At 44.5% G+C, this 16763-nt stretch overlaps 1 protein-coding gene across 5 annotated transcripts in view; it reads left to right on the top strand.

Moving 5' to 3' along the window:
* The window catches only part of LOC148339050 (phosphatidylinositol-binding clathrin assembly protein), a 29426-nt gene extending 14164 nt beyond the window's left edge, over window positions 1-15262 (top strand). The window contains exons 5-20 of one of the 5 annotated variants that reach the window (XM_088292936.1): window positions 163-256; window positions 355-466; window positions 643-749; window positions 3345-3365; window positions 4461-4546; window positions 4630-4753; window positions 5541-5683; window positions 6478-6578; window positions 7892-8002; window positions 10626-10766; window positions 10837-10867; window positions 11181-11313; window positions 11734-11757; window positions 12279-12335; window positions 12580-12696; window positions 12809-15262. In XM_088292936.1, the coding sequence (XP_088149062.1) occupies window positions 163-256; window positions 355-466; window positions 643-749; window positions 3345-3365; window positions 4461-4546; window positions 4630-4753; window positions 5541-5683; window positions 6478-6578; window positions 7892-8002; window positions 10626-10766; window positions 10837-10867; window positions 11181-11313; window positions 11734-11757; window positions 12279-12335; window positions 12580-12696; window positions 12809-12823 (1417 nt within the window). In that variant the 3' untranslated portion in view covers window positions 12824-15262. Of the gene's footprint in view, window positions 1-162; window positions 257-354; window positions 467-642; window positions 750-1764; window positions 1807-3344; window positions 3366-4460; window positions 4547-4629; window positions 4754-5540; window positions 5684-6477; window positions 6579-7891; window positions 8003-10625; window positions 10767-10836; window positions 10868-11180; window positions 11314-11733; window positions 11758-12278; window positions 12336-12579; window positions 12697-12808 lie in introns of all 5 variants that reach the window. The other 4 variants (XM_088292934.1, XM_088292938.1, XM_088292939.1 and 1 more) reach the window with 4 other exon arrangements.
* The last annotated feature ends 1501 nt before the right edge of the window (window positions 15263-16763 follow it).

Genomic DNA, 16763 nt, shown 5'->3' with positions numbered 1-16763 from the left:
TAATAAAAGCTTCTCAAACAATGCAGAGAGAATTTGTTTGCTCATCTCAAATCAGTTTTCGTTTCGCGGAGCACGCGTGGCTGGGCAGATGCTCGTTATGTATTCGTTCTTGGAGCTGTGCGCGTTTTCCTAATTTGCACTGAAACATTTGTCACTGTGCAGGACCGAGGGTGTGATGCGAACCATGAACGCGGAAAAGCTGATTAAGACGCTGCCCATAATTCAGAACCAGCTCGATGCTCTGCTGGATTTCCAGGTACTTTATATTTGGACGATATCAATTAATGTCTCTCTGGAAATCAGCGCTCAACCCTTTTGCTCCTCCCCCTCTCCCCTTGTTTTTTTTCTGCGCAGGCTAACCCGAACGAACTCACTAATGGTGTGATCAACTCTGCCTTCATGCTGCTCTTCAAAGACTCCATCAGGCTGTTTGCTGCTTACAACGAAGGGGTCATCAACCTCTTGGGTACCGCACTCGCCTTCAATTAAGCGCTCTTATGATCCAACATACAAGCGTGGTGCCGACGCGTACATCGTGTCGGTTGCCATGGCAGCGGCGGAGGCTTCCAAATGCATTCTTTGTTTTGTTTTCATTTTTTTTTTTTCTGGCTGCCCCCCCCCCCCTCCTCTTGGCTGCTGCAGAGAAATACTTTGACATGAAGAAGAATCAGTGTAAAGACGCGCTGGACATCTACAAGAAGTTTCTTTACAGGATGACGAAGCTTTCCGAGTTCCTCAAAGTGGCCGAGGTATGCACAATCACACTCACATCGGGTCTGCACGCAGCTTCTCTGCCTTCTCATGACAAAGACGGATGATGCCCTTGCGGCCGCTCGGTCGCACGGGGCCGGCGAATCATTCCTCTTGTCTTTTGGCCTCTCCTTTTGTGCTAGACAGGTGTGAAACAGTGCCAGTCTGCGGCAATAACGTCAACCCACGCTCAAACCAATCCCGTTGTTGTGTTCTAATTAGCCATCAAGGAGATATTCAAATAAAATTATGATTAAAAATGAGGCAAAAGAACTCTGGCTATGAGTCAACGCATGAAGTTGCAAATCTGGATTGATGTTTTTGCAGTAAATGCCAAATGTCAAATTGCCCATTGCTACAGTGGGTGCGCGCGCCTTAAAAAAATCAAACTTAAAAGCACCTGAAGACTTTTGGTCAGTCATAATGATAATCATAATAAAAAAAAAATGCCAATGAAGAACTCTGGAAAAGCAAATATGTAAATAAATATGATGCCAAATAACTGCATTGCTCCATCGCATGCTTGACCGAAATGCGACCTCAGTTTTGACTTTTCTAGATGTAACCGCTGCTTTGGAGGGAGTGTGCACCGAAGTAGAAGCCGCAATGATGGTGACCCTTTTAATAGTACTTGACCTCGTCTTTTTTTATCTGTGTCCTGAGAGTCCACGTATCTGTCCGAGCTTTTAGTCTTCTTGCAGATGGGTTTGCTATCGGTGTCCTTGTTTTGTTTTTTTGTTTTTTTGTTTTGTTTTTTTAATTATATAAATGTGTTGTGATCACAACACGATCCATCACAGTCGTCATGTCATCCTCCACTCTGCATTGGCCATTTGTCAACGATCAATCACTCAGTGTGGCGTCACAATTTGTTGATTTCTGCTGTTTGTTTTTTTTTTTTTGTTACCGCATGAATTAACGATTCCTTTTCTCACATGGATCCTGCCCTTTTTCCCCTCCATTTTTTTGGTTCCGCCCACCTTCCTCCCTATCTTTGTTTGTTTCCTACGACAGGAAGTTGGAATAGATCAGGGTGACATCCCCGATCTCTCGCAGGTCAGTGTGCATCTCACCTTCTTCTCTTCTTGCTTTTCTCCGCCTCCGCTCTTTCTCTCTTGCTGTCCCAACACTCACGTTTCCATTCATAGCCTCTCGCCTCATTTAACCCCGCATTGTGCCTGTCTTATTCCACACTCACCAACAAACAAGCTCGCCTGTTCACACTCCACTCACTTATTATGATTTTTGATTTACAACAATCATCCTGGTCTTCGTGTTGGAAGAGTACGTCCTACCTTTTTATTTAGATTTTTTTTAATTTATATATATATATTAAACTCCCTTTCCTCTCGTTCTTTTTTTTTTTCGTTAGTGCAGGCTTATTATAGATCCAGTAGCAGGCTTAGCTCAGCGAGAAGACTGCATCATCAGCAACTGCAGATTGCAACGAACTGCAATAACAAAGAGCCCTAAAGCCTTCAAGTTCATCTTAGAGTATGAAGGCGGGCTCGGCGGGCTCGGCGGGCTCGGCGGGCTCGGCGGGCTCGGCGGGCTCGGCGGGCTCGGCGGGCTCGCCCATTAGGCCATCTAGGCAGACGCTACGGGACTCATGGGGGCACCCAAATTGGGACTTGAATAAAATGACATTGGTTTCTATTAACTCTTAAAATGGAAAAGATATTCGGTCAAAAGATTGAAATGCAAAGCAATTCCTGTAAAATTAAAAAGTATTTGAAAATGAGTTGCAACTACTTCCCTCTGCCGCCCTTTTTGGCTGATTGGCATCTCCGACGGACGTGCTACTGATAGCTAATCAATAAATCAATCAACATTTTTATTTCTATGTAGCTGGTTTGCAAAAGGGGATCTTGAAATATTTGGATCGGCCTTATGGCCGCTTTTATTATTTGCTGATAGCGTTTACATCTGATCGGCTAACTTTTTTTTTCTGCCATTAATCGTGTTATTTCCCATTTCACTTTATATGTCAGGTTTTTAATGCTAATTTCATGTGTGAGTTAAAATCGTCGGAGGTATCTTCGTTTAAACTTTGCATCACACGTTATGCGTATTAGCATAATCATTATGAAAATGAGTGTGATTAGCATTTTTCAGAAAAATACTCTCAACTTTAGTCGAATTATCACAAGCCATTTTATAATGTAGCAATTTGTTGATCAACTTGATGCTGACATTCAAATGTCGAATCTAATATGCACCTATAACATTAAAAAAAAATATTTTTTAAATGAAAATTGCAAATTTTGTTGTTTTTTTGTGGGGGTGTGTGTTCGTGTATGTATAATCATCGACCGAGGGGGGGGTGACATCGAAAAGTTCTGCGCCACGTTGGCTTGGCCCTACAGTATGAGTACATTCACTCAACTGAAAACACGTCGATGACTGTTTCCTTATCAATGTTAGCACCAGGTTTCATCTTTTGGGTTGGTTTTGACACCTAATAGAGGGCAAAAGTAACACAAATTCCTCCCCAACACCCCCCAAAAACAAGAAATCAAAATCCAGGTGTTTAAAAACCGCATCAGAAGTGTCTGTCACAAATGGTGTTCTTCCTTCTTCCTCCTGTGTCGCAGAAAACAAAAGGATCATACATTGTAGGTGGTGGGTTGCATACTGTGTTACTTCCTCCTCCCCCACCCGTTTGAACACCCCTGCACGCAGACCGTCTTTTCGCCACGCGCGCCGCATGCACTCGCGGGCACGTCCGCTGGCTTGCCGCCTCGCTTCTAATATGCGCCTGTCGAATTCGCGCAGATTGCTTTTTGCCCTCTCGCGACAAGCCAAAAAGGCCATGAAACTCCATGAATAGAAAATGAGCCTCCGTCTTCATCTGCATGACTCCCTCTCCCCGGGTTTTCATTTGAATTCGCCGTGGCGCTGTCGTGTCTCGGGAGAGTTGCTTTTAATCGCGCCTGACCTCAGATTTACCGTGTAATCATTATGTGGGGGACGGAAAGATATGAGCGGCGTCTTGTTCCTAAATCTTGTATCATGAATGATTCATAGCAACACGCACTTTTCGCGATTGTGTGCGCCCAGCTAATATTGACTCGGCTTACAAGGTCCTCGTCTTCTCCGAGCAAACTACTGTCTCGCCCACCGCAAAGACAAAACGCTTCCAGATGTGCGTGTGTGTGTGCGCGCGCATTCTTGTGGATGGTGACGTTGTCATATTTTCACTGTGGAGGAAATTGCTCTCCTTCGGAGTGCTGCAATAAGCGAAAGCGCAGCTGAACTGTGGATTTCTGCGGCGGCCAGAGATGCCGTGTTGAGCACATCACATTTGTCCGACCTGATTTATCTTTATGCTGGTCAAGATTTGATTTGAAGCATAACCGCGAGCTGTGCTGGTGCTTGTTGCGGAAGGACAAGAAAGCTGAAAATATGCGCGCACACACTCACCCCAAAAAAAAAAATGAATGAAATCGCATGGCTTCTCTTTCTACCTGTTTTCTTGCTTTTTGTTTGAAATCTTTGTCGTGCTCCTCAGCTCATCTTGTCAATGTTTGCTGCATGTTGCCGTGGCTACCGTTTACTACCTAATGCACTCTGTTACCTTCCAACTTTTTTCAACTGAGAACACGTGTTACTCTCATGTGTGGGAGGCGATATTATACAAAAAAGTTCACTGGATGCTTTGTCGTAATGACCCCCCCCCCCCTCTGTTGTCCCTTCACTTGTGTCTCAAGGCCCCCAGCAGTCTCCTGGAGGCTCTGGAGCAGCACCTGGCCTCCCTGGAGGGCAAAAAGACCAAGGAGATGAACGCAGACACCAGGTGAGTGAATATTCTCGGAAGATAACGGCGGCTCATAAGCGGCGCTCCATTCCCTACATGTGCATTCCTCTTTCGTCTCACAGAGCGTCCACCCTGTCCAGCGCCGTCTCGTGTTTGGCCTCGACCGACATGTCCTTCGCCCGCATGGATGAAAAGGAGAAGCAATTAGCCCTGGAGGAGGAGCAGGCCAGACTACAGGCTCTGAAGGTAACCGGCAGCTACTTGTAAAATTCAACGAGGTTTGAAGAACTGTTCTTTCCCGCGGGTATAGTTGGAAAGGAAAGTGCGAGTTGCAGTGAGTGAGCGAGGATCAGTAGGTCTCGTCGGGTCGTCTTGGCAATGTAACGTCCGCATGGACTCGACACGCGCCGCTACTGTCCATCTGGAGCTTCTGCAGCTACCGCAGCCCCTTTTTCCATTTGTTCCTCGCGACACCGTTGGAATGTAAATGAAGAGCTCTCACGCCTGGCTCAGGCAGCCGTTTAAAAGTCACTCTGCTGTCAAGCGTGAGAGCGAGACGGTTCATTTTAAATTCGGAAATGAAATCCGGGTTCCTTTGAGAGTTGGGAGGGTTGCAAAGTGACATGGAACTGGATGAAAATGTCTTATATTTAAAAAAAAAACTGTCAAACATGTCATGGTGTTCCCATGATGAATGAGAACGGTATTAAGACTTTGTAGAAATGGAAATACAAGCTGTCAAACAATGAAATCAGCCACTGTAAATGTTTATCCGGTAATGTGAGGTTGCAAGGTGCCTTCAAGGCTGCAATCTCTATTTTATTTTATTTCTTTTAATTATTAAAGCGCTGTCATGTGTGCCCATCTTAATCGAGCAGCGGTGGACATGTACCGCTTATTAATTTGGGTCAGCTGGCCTTTATTACACCAATCATGCCTCCTTGTGCTCCCATTAAAAGTTGCAGAATTGATTTAAAGCATCACTGCCAAGTGGAAAATGAAATCTAAAATGATTTATCTGCGTGTTTTCCAGGATCAGCGTCTGAAGGAGATCAGCATGCAAACTCCGCCCTCTGCCTCCCCCAGCAACCAATCCATAGGCAGCACCCACCACAACAACAACAACCACATCACACCAACGCCAGAGCTTTTCGGCTCCACGCTCTCAGGCAACAGGTATGAGAGACCGCCTAGTATCTCATATAAAAGTAATGCTTTGGCGCCGTCTTTCTTTCATGGAACCAGTAATGCCTGGAACACATTTGAAAGTAATGACTGAGCTTAATGTGCTATTTTTCTCAGTGAAGTAATCTGATTACAGTTCATTCGCTTGATCACAATTGCTTACTACACGGAGTCAAGCAGATTACGGAAACTGTTGCCTACCATTTGTGACTTGAGTGCAATGGCGAGGGTCGGCGCTGGCAAACACCGCAGGCGTTTAATCGGCTTTGCTTCTCATTAGTTTTGCCGGCATCGGTTGAATTTTGCTGATATAGTAACTTGTAATCCAACTTCAGGTCATGAGTAACTTAAGTAAGTTACTTTGAATTCAAAAGGTAACTGTGGTAATACTGCAAGGGAAATTGTTGTAGTGAGTTGAGGAGCTTTCTGGCGGTGCTCTGCTGCCATCTTGTGGCCCGGATGGTCTTCGCCTTCCCAACCGCATCCAGCTGTCTAACATGACGAGCACACACACTCTAATTTGCGCCTTTGTCTTTCTCCTTGGAGAGATGTCTTCATCTGTGAGAACTTTGAACTTTTTACACATGGCCCTTTTTTTTTTTCTCATCTCCGAGCAATTAATTATTCATGTCGGATTGTAATGGAGTGTCTGTCTAGTATATCTATCTTGATCTTCCACTCCGATTCATCCCTCCACTCTGAATATGCTTTTGTCCAATTTCCTTATCTGCGGCTTCTGTAACACGGTCTTGTTTTGTCACCGCTTTCTTTTCACGGCTCCGCAGTGTGCCCAACCTGAACAGCGACTTGTTTGATCTGCAGCCAGCCTTCATCCCCGCGGTGCAGTGCACTCCTTCCATCTCCTCCGCCAACAGTGCCTGGGGAGGTACGTCACGCACACGCACACACATTTAGATTACCATGTGTTCAGAAGAACGCCTTGAGACATGCAGATAAGATGAGTTCACGAGTGCCTCCATCGATCCATCTGTTGGTCACTCTCATCGTGCTCCCCTCATTTCCTGACGTTCGCACCATTCTCATGTCGGGCTTTGTGTTTGAAATTGCTGCGGTTGTGCTACATTCACATAAGCAGCTTTCCTGTCAATGTAGACTCTGAGATGTCTTCGTAGATGTCTGGTGACCTTTACACAATGCAAGCAATTTGCTCTTTGGGAAAAAGTAGCAGTGAGAGAGAGTTTCATGAATTGAATTTTTTTTAGGTTTTTTTTTTTTAGCTGAAGCGCCCGCTTGCTTCCTGAAAGGTTTGTTGTAACGAAGAATTCGCTTCTTTTTGTTCTTGTCCCAAGAAGGCCCCTCCTCTTGTAAGGCCTCAAGATTGTGTATCGGTGAATTTCCTCGTGCCGAGGATTAGCTGTCCTTCAAAAAAAAAGCATTTGTTAGTAAACGACTACGATGCAAAACGTTCATGCTGGGTTCACACCAAATCTGTTGCGAGCGTTTTGAATTGATGTCAATGGAGTTTGCACGCGCGGGCGACGTGAATGATGCGTTGGGAATGACGCATCGAAAATTCGTCCTTTGGTTAAAAGAAAAATTTAAAAAATGTATTTGCGTGTCACATCGCAGCAGCCAATCAGCTTCAGGACGTACTATGTCGCACACGGCGTCATGTACACTCGGCGGGTTGTTTGAAAAGACAAGAAAGAAGAATGGTGGAGAAAATTCCCGTTGCCGTCTGTGGACTTTAAAACACAGCCAGCTACCACGACAGGGACAAAAAAAGGAAAGAAAAAAAAAGCACGACAAAGCTTGGCGTACCTGTTTTACTTTTTTTTACCAAGACGGCAATATTGTTTCCATTAGCTTTAGCACAGCGTCACCCACTTGAATGCGATGTCGACATTTTTTTATTTTTCCCTGAGTTTGCTCCCGGAAACGCTGTCGTCGTCACAAAGCGGAGCCCCTCCCGTGACCACGAATAAACTGCTGCGTTGAGAGCAGAAAAAAATTAGTTAACTGCCAATGACGGGTATAGAAGTCAAAAAATATATTCGTTTTACCGGGGCTGGCAGTAAACGAGTTGAGCGAACGGTTTTGGTGTGAACGTAGCATGACTGTCTAGCTGATGAATACCAGCAGCCTTATATGATGTTTGTGTCTCTCCGTCTTTTTTTTTTTTTTTTTGACCATGCTGAAGTTATTCCATCACTTTAATCCTGGAACTACATCCCTCAGGAGTGGAGATCCAGCCTCTGCAACAGAACGCCCCCAGCATGACCGTAGATTTCGATGCCGTGTTTGGGAATAAGGCCGCTCCTGCTAACGACGGAACACAGCCAGCAGCCGGTAAAAGCTTTGTCACCCGTCCTGCCGTCCAGGCTGGAAACTAAAAACTTTTGGCTTTTGTGGGCAGCGCCAATATCGCTTTCGATTAACCCTCGTCCTTGCAACTTGTGGCTGCTGTGCAATATTGCAGGTGGTGTGTTGGGGGCGTGGGGGTCTCAAGGGGCTTTGCAACCTTTCCTTGTTACACTGCTGCTCTTTTTTTTTTTTTTTTTTTCTTAACTTAAAAATGTGCGTGTTAAAATGCAGATCAGGTTATCAGTTGACGATTCCTCATTTGCTGGAAAGTTCTTCAAAAAGTTTTCTATTGCCAGCTGATTTAGAGTATTTGGGGAATACAAGAGACTTTCATTGATCTCATAAATTCTCTGGTGTAGACCAGCTCAGCTGCATCACTTGTGCCCTTTTTGCAATCAAGGTGCAATTATTTTCCCGTGGATCTCCACTCTGACAGCTCCCATCCATCAGCATGACGACTGGACTTTAATCAGCCAGCTGTTTCACACCAGCCACTGATGCATGTGTCAGTCCACGTGTTTAGTTTTTTTCTTTTCAACCTGTATTGGAAAGAAGATTCTAAATGGTGATTGAAAATGGAACTTTTTTTTTTTTAAATATGAGTTTGATTGCCTTTTTTGTTCTTCACAGAACAATGAAATCAATTAGGGAGCTATTTTTTTCCTTGACACTGTTGATACTTTGGATACTATGGATGGCTTGTGACGAGGGCTAAAAAATTTTGGAACGTAATCTTTGTTCTGAATCCCCACCCTCAAATATTGCAATTTAATGTGATTATTTATGACATCAACATAATGTTTAATAACACACCAATTGCTCTGTCATAAATAAATCCTGACAGATTTAATCGGCCAACCGATTAAATCGTCCGATCTTTGTTTTTATCTTTCTTTTTGGGCACGAGCAACACTGATGTCATTATTTATTATACAGAATTTGATACCAGAACCTTCTATCATTATATGCATATACCGTAATGACATTTGTTGATCAGGTCATTTAAAACAAAGTAAATTATGTAAATTAATTTATACATTTTTTTTTATTTTTTAAGAAAAGAGCAATATACATCAAACATAAATGTGTTAAATAGGACACACCTTCAACTACTGGTAACATACACAAACACTTATATGGCATGGAACATGTATTTATAGATTTAGATTTCATTGTATTTATATTTCCTTTTAGTTAGTCTACATCAGGACAAAAAAAAGAATTTTAAAAAAAATTCTTTTTTTTAATTTAACATATTTACTGGTGACTCCTGCTATTCGCGACCATGCCAACCCCCAAATAGAAAAAAAAATCCCGTATAATTGACCACCATCGTAATGCATTTTATGATATTTTTTGCATTATATATTTTTTTTTTTCAGTAATCTGTCCCCCAAAAAAAAACCGCATCTGCTTGGGCCTCGCATTGCAGGCTCGCTGCCTATCAGACGGCCAACACACCTGCTTGACACCTCACCACCGTGATATTTAACGCCCGTGTTTTTGTGTCTTTGTGTGTCGTCCAACTGCAGGTATCTGCCTCTTCTCACGCATCCGTTGTCAGATTTGCCTTTGTCCCGTCTGTTTTGTTCTGCCCGTTGCTTGAACACCGGCCTTCGTTTTTTGCCTTTTGCCGGAAATCACCCAGGCAACTCGCTCCCATCTGCTCTTCTCCTTGAATCTCTTTTAGTGTCTTTTATACACGTCACGCATAACATCACGTCTGAAAGCGCTCTTTTGTTCTCCCCGACATCTTACCGTGTTTACTCTTCCAATCGAATACGCCGTGTTTTATCACCTTCACTTCTCGCTGCCCTCTGCTCTATTTGATCTTCTCAGAGGGATTTTTTTTTTCTTCCCTTCTCCACACTCATAATTCAGTTGCATCACTGAGACAAATTGGACATCATGAGAATTAATGGGGGATTTGTTGCCAACCCACCCGCAGTCAGGCCAAATCTGCATGATTGAGACCAGATTAGAATTCACATTTGTGCACAAAGCTTCGGAACACTTTTTTTGTGTTTTTGCTCGTTTTTCTTTTTCTACACAACTCTCCTCATCACCACCATATGCCCCCCCCCCCCCCCCCCCCCACCCCCTGGCTTCCCTTCTCCCATCTGCTAGGCTAGCAGGAAAAAAATGTGTGCTGGATGTCTTGTCAGCACCGCTGTCAGAGCTACAAACCACTTCCTAAGTAAATATTATCCCTCGCTCCCTTTCCTTTCTTTTTCTGCCCCCTCTGTGTTTCACAAGGTCAGCTGTTTTGTCTTTTTCCACATTTCATTTTCATCTGGCCTTGCATTGAAAGCCACTGAAACACGTCTTGGCTCGGCGCAGCCACGGGCAGTGTTCCTGAGTCGTTAGCTCCAAATGAATGCCGGCTTGGGAAGTTGTTAACCCGGCCAGCGACGCTCACAAATTTCTTGATCTAGCGACACCTTGACAACAATCACTGTTAGTGCGCTCATTTTTCGGGCTGTCGTACTTCCAGATCTGATCATCTTTGTTAAAATGGTCACCCCCGCCCTTCCCTCCCCTTACGTGACATGGTTGCTTGTTGGCGTTGCATCTCATTACGAGACGGTTTGTATCGCCGCCGCCGCAGGTTTTGACAGCCTGGGAGATCTGCTGAAGCCGACAGTTCCCATCCATGCGGCCCATCCTCTCCCGCCTCAAATGGTTTTCCAGTCCGGAGGAAAGCTGCTCGCCAACGACCTCGACTCCTCCCTGGCCAACCTCGTCGGCAGTAAGCGAAACGCCTTCAATGCGAATCTGGTTCCATGTTTGTGATAACCTGAGTCATCTTCTTTCCTCAGATCTGCAATTTGGCGGAACCCCATCCAAGAAGTAAGTCTGAGACATTCCATCTAAAACACGGCATTTACAAAATTCCCAACAAGTCTCTTTTAAGTCCCCCGACTGCTTTCTGCTCGAGCCACTTCTTTTGGATCAGCGCAATGTGCTGTTAGAAACCTCGCCAAGTCTACACTCCGGACCTAACCCTAAAAAAAAAAAAAAAAGTCAAATGAACAAACATGCGTTGGCAATGAATACAAACTAACGAAATGAAATTCCTCGAACGATTCCAACTTTGTTCTGATATCGCCGGCGTGTGTTTTGGCTCAAGTGAAGTGACGAAGCCTGACGCGTTGTGCTGTAGGCCCGAGATGCAGTGGAACCAGCCGGGGGAGAAGAAGCTAACCGGAGGGCAGAACTGGCAGAACAAGACCATGTCCAGCACCCAGTGGAGCCCGGCGCCCATGGTGCCGCCACCCATGCCTGTGCCACACTTGGTAAGATGCGCACTGGAGCAATTCAGCTCGCATTGTGCACACGACGACAATCTGAGCATGAACTGTGTTGGTCAGTACTTTTCTTTAGGTTTTTTTTTTGTATTTCCCTCGTTAGTAATTGGTTGGAATCAGCACTTCCTGTTCTGCTTGACCTCCTCATGCACTTCTTGTGACATCCCCTTGCCTTCCTTTCCTGATTTTGCTTGTTTCAATCTCTGTTTTGCTTTGTCATCTGCTCGCGATGAATTTTCGCAACTTTGCCCTCGATTCCTCGTCGTCCACGTTTGACCCTTCGCTCATTTCTTTTTTTTTTTTTTGTCATTTTTTTTCTTCCCTCATTCGCTCCCGCTTGCTGTTTATCTGTCTACTCATCTCTTTCTGTCTTTTGTCTCTTTTTTTCCCTGTTGCATCCTGTTGCAGAACGGAATGTTCTATACTAGTTATGTAAGTACCGACTCCCTAACAGCTACTTGGTGATCAGCCTGCTTTTTCTTGTGCCGTCTCCCTGTCAATCTTTTCTCACTCTCGACACGAGAAGGTGACGATTACGTAACCGTGGTGACAAAAGCATCTTGCTTCTGCGCTGGAGGCCCACGCTCATCGTAAAAGCCACACTCAACACGTCGTTGTGACATTTAAGCATCAATTGCCGCTTGTCTGAGCAGAAATCAGTGGCTGTTCTGTGCACATGTTTGCATTAAAAATTCAAAATTGGCAATCAGTTGCGTTGACTACTTTGTGGTAAATGTTCTCCACTGTTGTACTGAACCACCTCCGCGTAGGCACTTTACCAGCATTTTGAGGTTTGCTCGAGGACTGGGAATTACTTTTTTTTTTTTTTTTGCTTCTGGTGTCAACAATTCATCGCGCTAAAGCTTATAAACGCCATAAAATTCCCAGGGTTGCTCTGGTATGTCGGCATGCGCCTTTTTCAACCACTGAGTCCTTTCCCCATTTCCTTCAAGGCTCCTGCTCCCGTGGCTTTCCCCATGACGACACCGCAAGTGCCTGTGTATGGAATGGTGAGAACACTTTTACCTCGCGACACGTTTGAAACAGATTGAAAATCCATCCGCCATCCGTTATTGTGTTTTTATGTATGTGATGTGTATTACATTATCATATGTCCACAATTCTTTAGCTCACAAACAGTGGCGAGTTTTTATACAACAATGAACATATTGCAAAAGTATTAGGATGGCAAGTTCAAGACTGTTTGAAGATGATTCTAGAGTTTGTGACGACCGTTTTTTTTTCCCCTTGTAGGTCCCCGCCCAGATGGGTCAGGTGGGCGGGGTACCGGTCATGGCTCCTCAGCCGATGATGTACAACCAGCCTGTCCTCAGACCCTCCAACCCGTTTGCAGCCATGCCTGGAGCTCAGGTGAGATTTCGTACTTGACTTCTGTGGGGAGGAAAAAAAAAAAAAATCAATTCACAGAATTTCTATTTTCCTGCTGCCGCTTTATTTCTGTAATCTTTCTGTCTTTGTTCAGATGCAGTTTATGTGATCCAGTCAAGGGCGGGTAGGGGAGGGGGGAGTCGAGTGCCAAAAGCGACAAATTAACACAAAGAAGACAACACACAAGAGGAGCGATTCTTTGATCGAGCTCAAAGGACAAAGACTGCGACGCAACCGATGCCCACTAAGCAAGTTGATGAGGTTGGAAGGATCGCCGTTGTCTGAAGCAGCACTCAAGTGTGTGGGTGGGGGTGTGTGTGTGTAGGGATGTTGGAGGCTGACACACACGGGTGTGCCAGATTGGCGACGATAGGGATGGAGGATGCATGTGACTAATGCGAGGGTCTCTGCTGCCACATTAGCTTTATTTCATACTGGTGCTATTTTGTCCCCTTTTGGCTACGTCTGCGTGCAACTGTGTGTGTGTGTGAGACGACGTGCGTGTATGTTGTGTGCGGCAGCTGCTTCAGACACGCGTCCACCTCTGAAACCGCTCCCTCGTGCGCCGTCCGATCTGTGAACGCGCTCTTGTGATTGTGGTCATTTTTCCACCGAATTTTTTTTTTCCCCGTCGGGTTATAATCAAGCCACACAGAAACGAGTGGCGCTAGCATTAGCATGCTAGCATGGCGAGCAAAATGGGAGGGAATCCATTGTCATGTGCGTGGGCGCTGTTTCTTGCAAGCCTGCTCGCAAACTATCTCGCGTGAACATGGAAAGCCTTTTGAGCATTTGTTCGATATGCTACTAGTGCGCTAGCACTAGCAATGCTCTTCGTCCACACTAGTAAGCTAATACAGCGTCGGACTTCATGTCAGGATTTTTTTCCCCTAAATTTAATATGTGAATAGTTTTTCACAAGAATTATAAACCAAAGTCGTAATCGGTATGCGCCACTATTTTGGCTCCTCTAGTACACTAAATGGTCGCACTAGAAGGGTATCAAATAAATGCTTGCCAAATGATAATGCACACATTTCTCCCAGCTCACTTTTTGAGTTTGACATTTATTTTACTGCCCCACTGAAGTGGAGAGATTTCTTTTGTATTATCTTCTCCGTCAAAGGACGATTGAGAACATTAAAACCTTTCCATGTGCAGATCCACCAATGATGGTGACTCCCCTTCATTTAGTTCTACTTTTTTTTATTTTTTTTTGCTGCCGGTAAGCCTCACTAAGCGGACCCATGTAATTGCTATAGAGGCGATGTGTTTCCCTGTTGTGCTTCGTGTCTGTGCTTGTTTCCATCGGATGTTTTAAATCACTTAAATTGCACTGATTCTATTTAAGTGTCTTTAAATGCCCCCCCCCTTCCCCCTTCCTGCCTCCTCTGGTTTTTATCAAAATGTTGGCGTCCAAATGTTGTCTTGTGCAAAAAAAGGTCACCCAAAGCATTCCATCGCAATGATTTGTATCGGGTTGTTAACGCGTGTCAGTGTGTAATTCAACGTCATTTTTCATGGAGGGCTAGTTCTCAAAGTCACACAATGTCAACGAAACGTGTGCGCTTGTTTTGTCGCACGCGCTGACTTTTACACTGATGTGACCAATCCGCAGATGTCGAGTCGACTTTCTGGTGTCAAAGGAACGATGGCAACAAGTAAAAAAAAAAAAAATGATAAAAATCATACTTTGGAGTTTTACAGTTTGTGTAAACACACCAGCCACTTTAGCAGGTAACAAAATGTTCCTGCCAATTGAACAATGGACTTTTTCTCCTCCCAGGCCCCGCCCCCCACGCCTCCTGTCAAGTGTCTTCATCCGGCCCACCTGACCAGATCTAGTCCTGTCATGCTTTTGGCTCTTGTCTCTAGAACGCTGCTTCTTCTCGTGTGTAGATATGTAAACACTAATGATGCTCGTGCTCGTCTCAGCCATCACCGTTGCTGTTGGATAGATGTCGCTCTTGAACGCTTCTCGTTGCAGTCTTGTGTTAGCTAGCGTAGGTGCAACCCGTTTCCTGCCTCGTCCTCTACCGCTCGCCTTTCTTTCAGTCTTTCTTGGTGTGTCTCACTTTTTATTTGGAGGTCTGCAGGCCGTGTTCTTGGGCTTGGCACGATTTTTTTTTGGGCTTTTGAGCCGGTCTCATCTGTGCCTCCGTTGAAGCATGTCAGCAGCCCTACGCGGCATCTGCTCAGGCTCTTGAATGTCCACAGCAAAGCATGCGATCCAGGTTGCCCGAGTTATCCCGATCCAATCGGACGTAAGGGGAGGGGGGGTGATAATGTCATTTCCAGCTGATCGGTTCAGCCGAAAAACAATTGAGATTTGTTTTTTTCTTATTTTTCCTCAATTTTTAAAGCACCAAATGGAATAGCAATAGCTTAGTTTTATATTACACAATGTAATATTTCATGTTTATTAGTACCAGAAAGAGAGAAATAAGAAAAAAAAAAGGCACGGACTGAAATGTGGAAACTTTTTGCTTCCGTGGCTGAGTCAGGACAATCCGAGAAAACCTCAAAAAATACATCAGAATTGAAAGAAGTACCCTAAAATAAAAGCCTAACTACCCGTGTGATTTATTTTGCAAATTTGACTCGCCATAGGTAATGTTTTGTTTTCCGTGCTAGAAATCAAACGCACTCTCATACAAAAATCCTGTATACTCCATTTTAGTATCGGATCGCTCTCGGTATCGACCGATACGCGAAATCAAGTGACTCGAATGTGATCGGGTCTTCCCGGCTCAGCACTTTTCTTTCAACCAAGTGTGTATTCACTCTGGCAGCTTGACCACGTCTTGCTGTGGGGGTGAGTGTGTGTGTGTGTGTGTGTGTGTGTGTGTGTGTGTGTTTGCGTGCTTGCGTGCGTGTAGCTCTCCTAAACAAGCAACATTGTCAAGTTGGCATTTAATTTACTTTTCATCGACTGAATTCCTTTCCTGTAGCATCTGAAAGGCACGTTTAGCTTTTGCGCTCCCGCTTGGTTACCACAGATTCAGCATTCGAATGTTTTTTGGAATCCTCCCACTCACCCGACAGACGAGCTTAAAAACCACATAAAACCTCTCCGACTTGTTCTGTATGGCAACTGCTGTCACTTCTCCGGTTTTGTATTTCATATATCCTCTGCATGGTTCCCCCGTCCTGCGTGATGTGACAAGCTCTCCTTTGTCTCCGGAGACTTTTTTTTTTTTTTTTTTGCCGTTAATGATTGGTGCGTTGGTGGGCTCTGCTTTTCGGCTCGATTTCATGTTTCTTACTAATTGCTTCCTGGGAGCGTGGAAGGAAAATGTGGATGAGCCTTGAAAATAATGTTCAAATCAGTGAATGCATGGTTGTAGCATTGATTGTTCTTTTTCTAAAAAGCATGATGTGACAGTGACCGTCATTGAATTTTACACGATTCCTACATGAAATCCCACCCCCTCCCCCTCTTATATTTTAGGTGGTCTCACGACTGTTTGTTGATGAACCACAGCAGCAAAGTGTCCCCAAAGATGTCATGTTGTCAATTTTTTTTGTTGTGATTCTGCCGCCATCTAATGTTCACTTCATGTACTGCAGCTTTATGAAAAAAAAAATCAACGTCATAACCTGCACTTTGTTCATTTATGCTTTTTTCAAATGGAGTTGGTTATGAAAGATATCATCAGGACAGGTGTCATATTACCGCTCATGTCCAACCACCCCCACCCTGCCCCGCCCCCTTGGCATTCAGTGATGCCAAACGCTTTTTTAGCTGGTGCCACCTTTGAATCTGTCTCTTTGTACATGATTTCTATTTATTTAATGCAGAATTATATGGATCGTATCGAGCATGGAAAGGCAAAACAAACAAAAAATCACAGGCTTTTATTTTACAGCAGTATATTTGTTTATTCAGAGGATTGTTTTTAAGAAATAAAGTCATTTTCCATTATTAGAGGAGTGTCTTGTCTTCATCCTTTAGCCATTGCATGCCGTTTATAGACTCGTTTACTTTCTGTCAGTTCAGACTAATGATGTGCATGAATGGTCCGTCCATCCTGGACATATGTCCATTT

This window comes from Idiotropiscis lumnitzeri, chromosome 4 (genome assembly GCF_059441095.1).
Source record: "Idiotropiscis lumnitzeri isolate Australia: NSW breed Sydney's pygmy pipehorse chromosome 4, RoL_Ilum_1.0, whole genome shotgun sequence".
Lineage (NCBI taxonomy): Eukaryota > Metazoa > Chordata > Actinopteri > Syngnathiformes > Syngnathidae > Idiotropiscis > Idiotropiscis lumnitzeri.
This window is presented reverse-complemented; position numbering and strand designations above follow the sequence as displayed.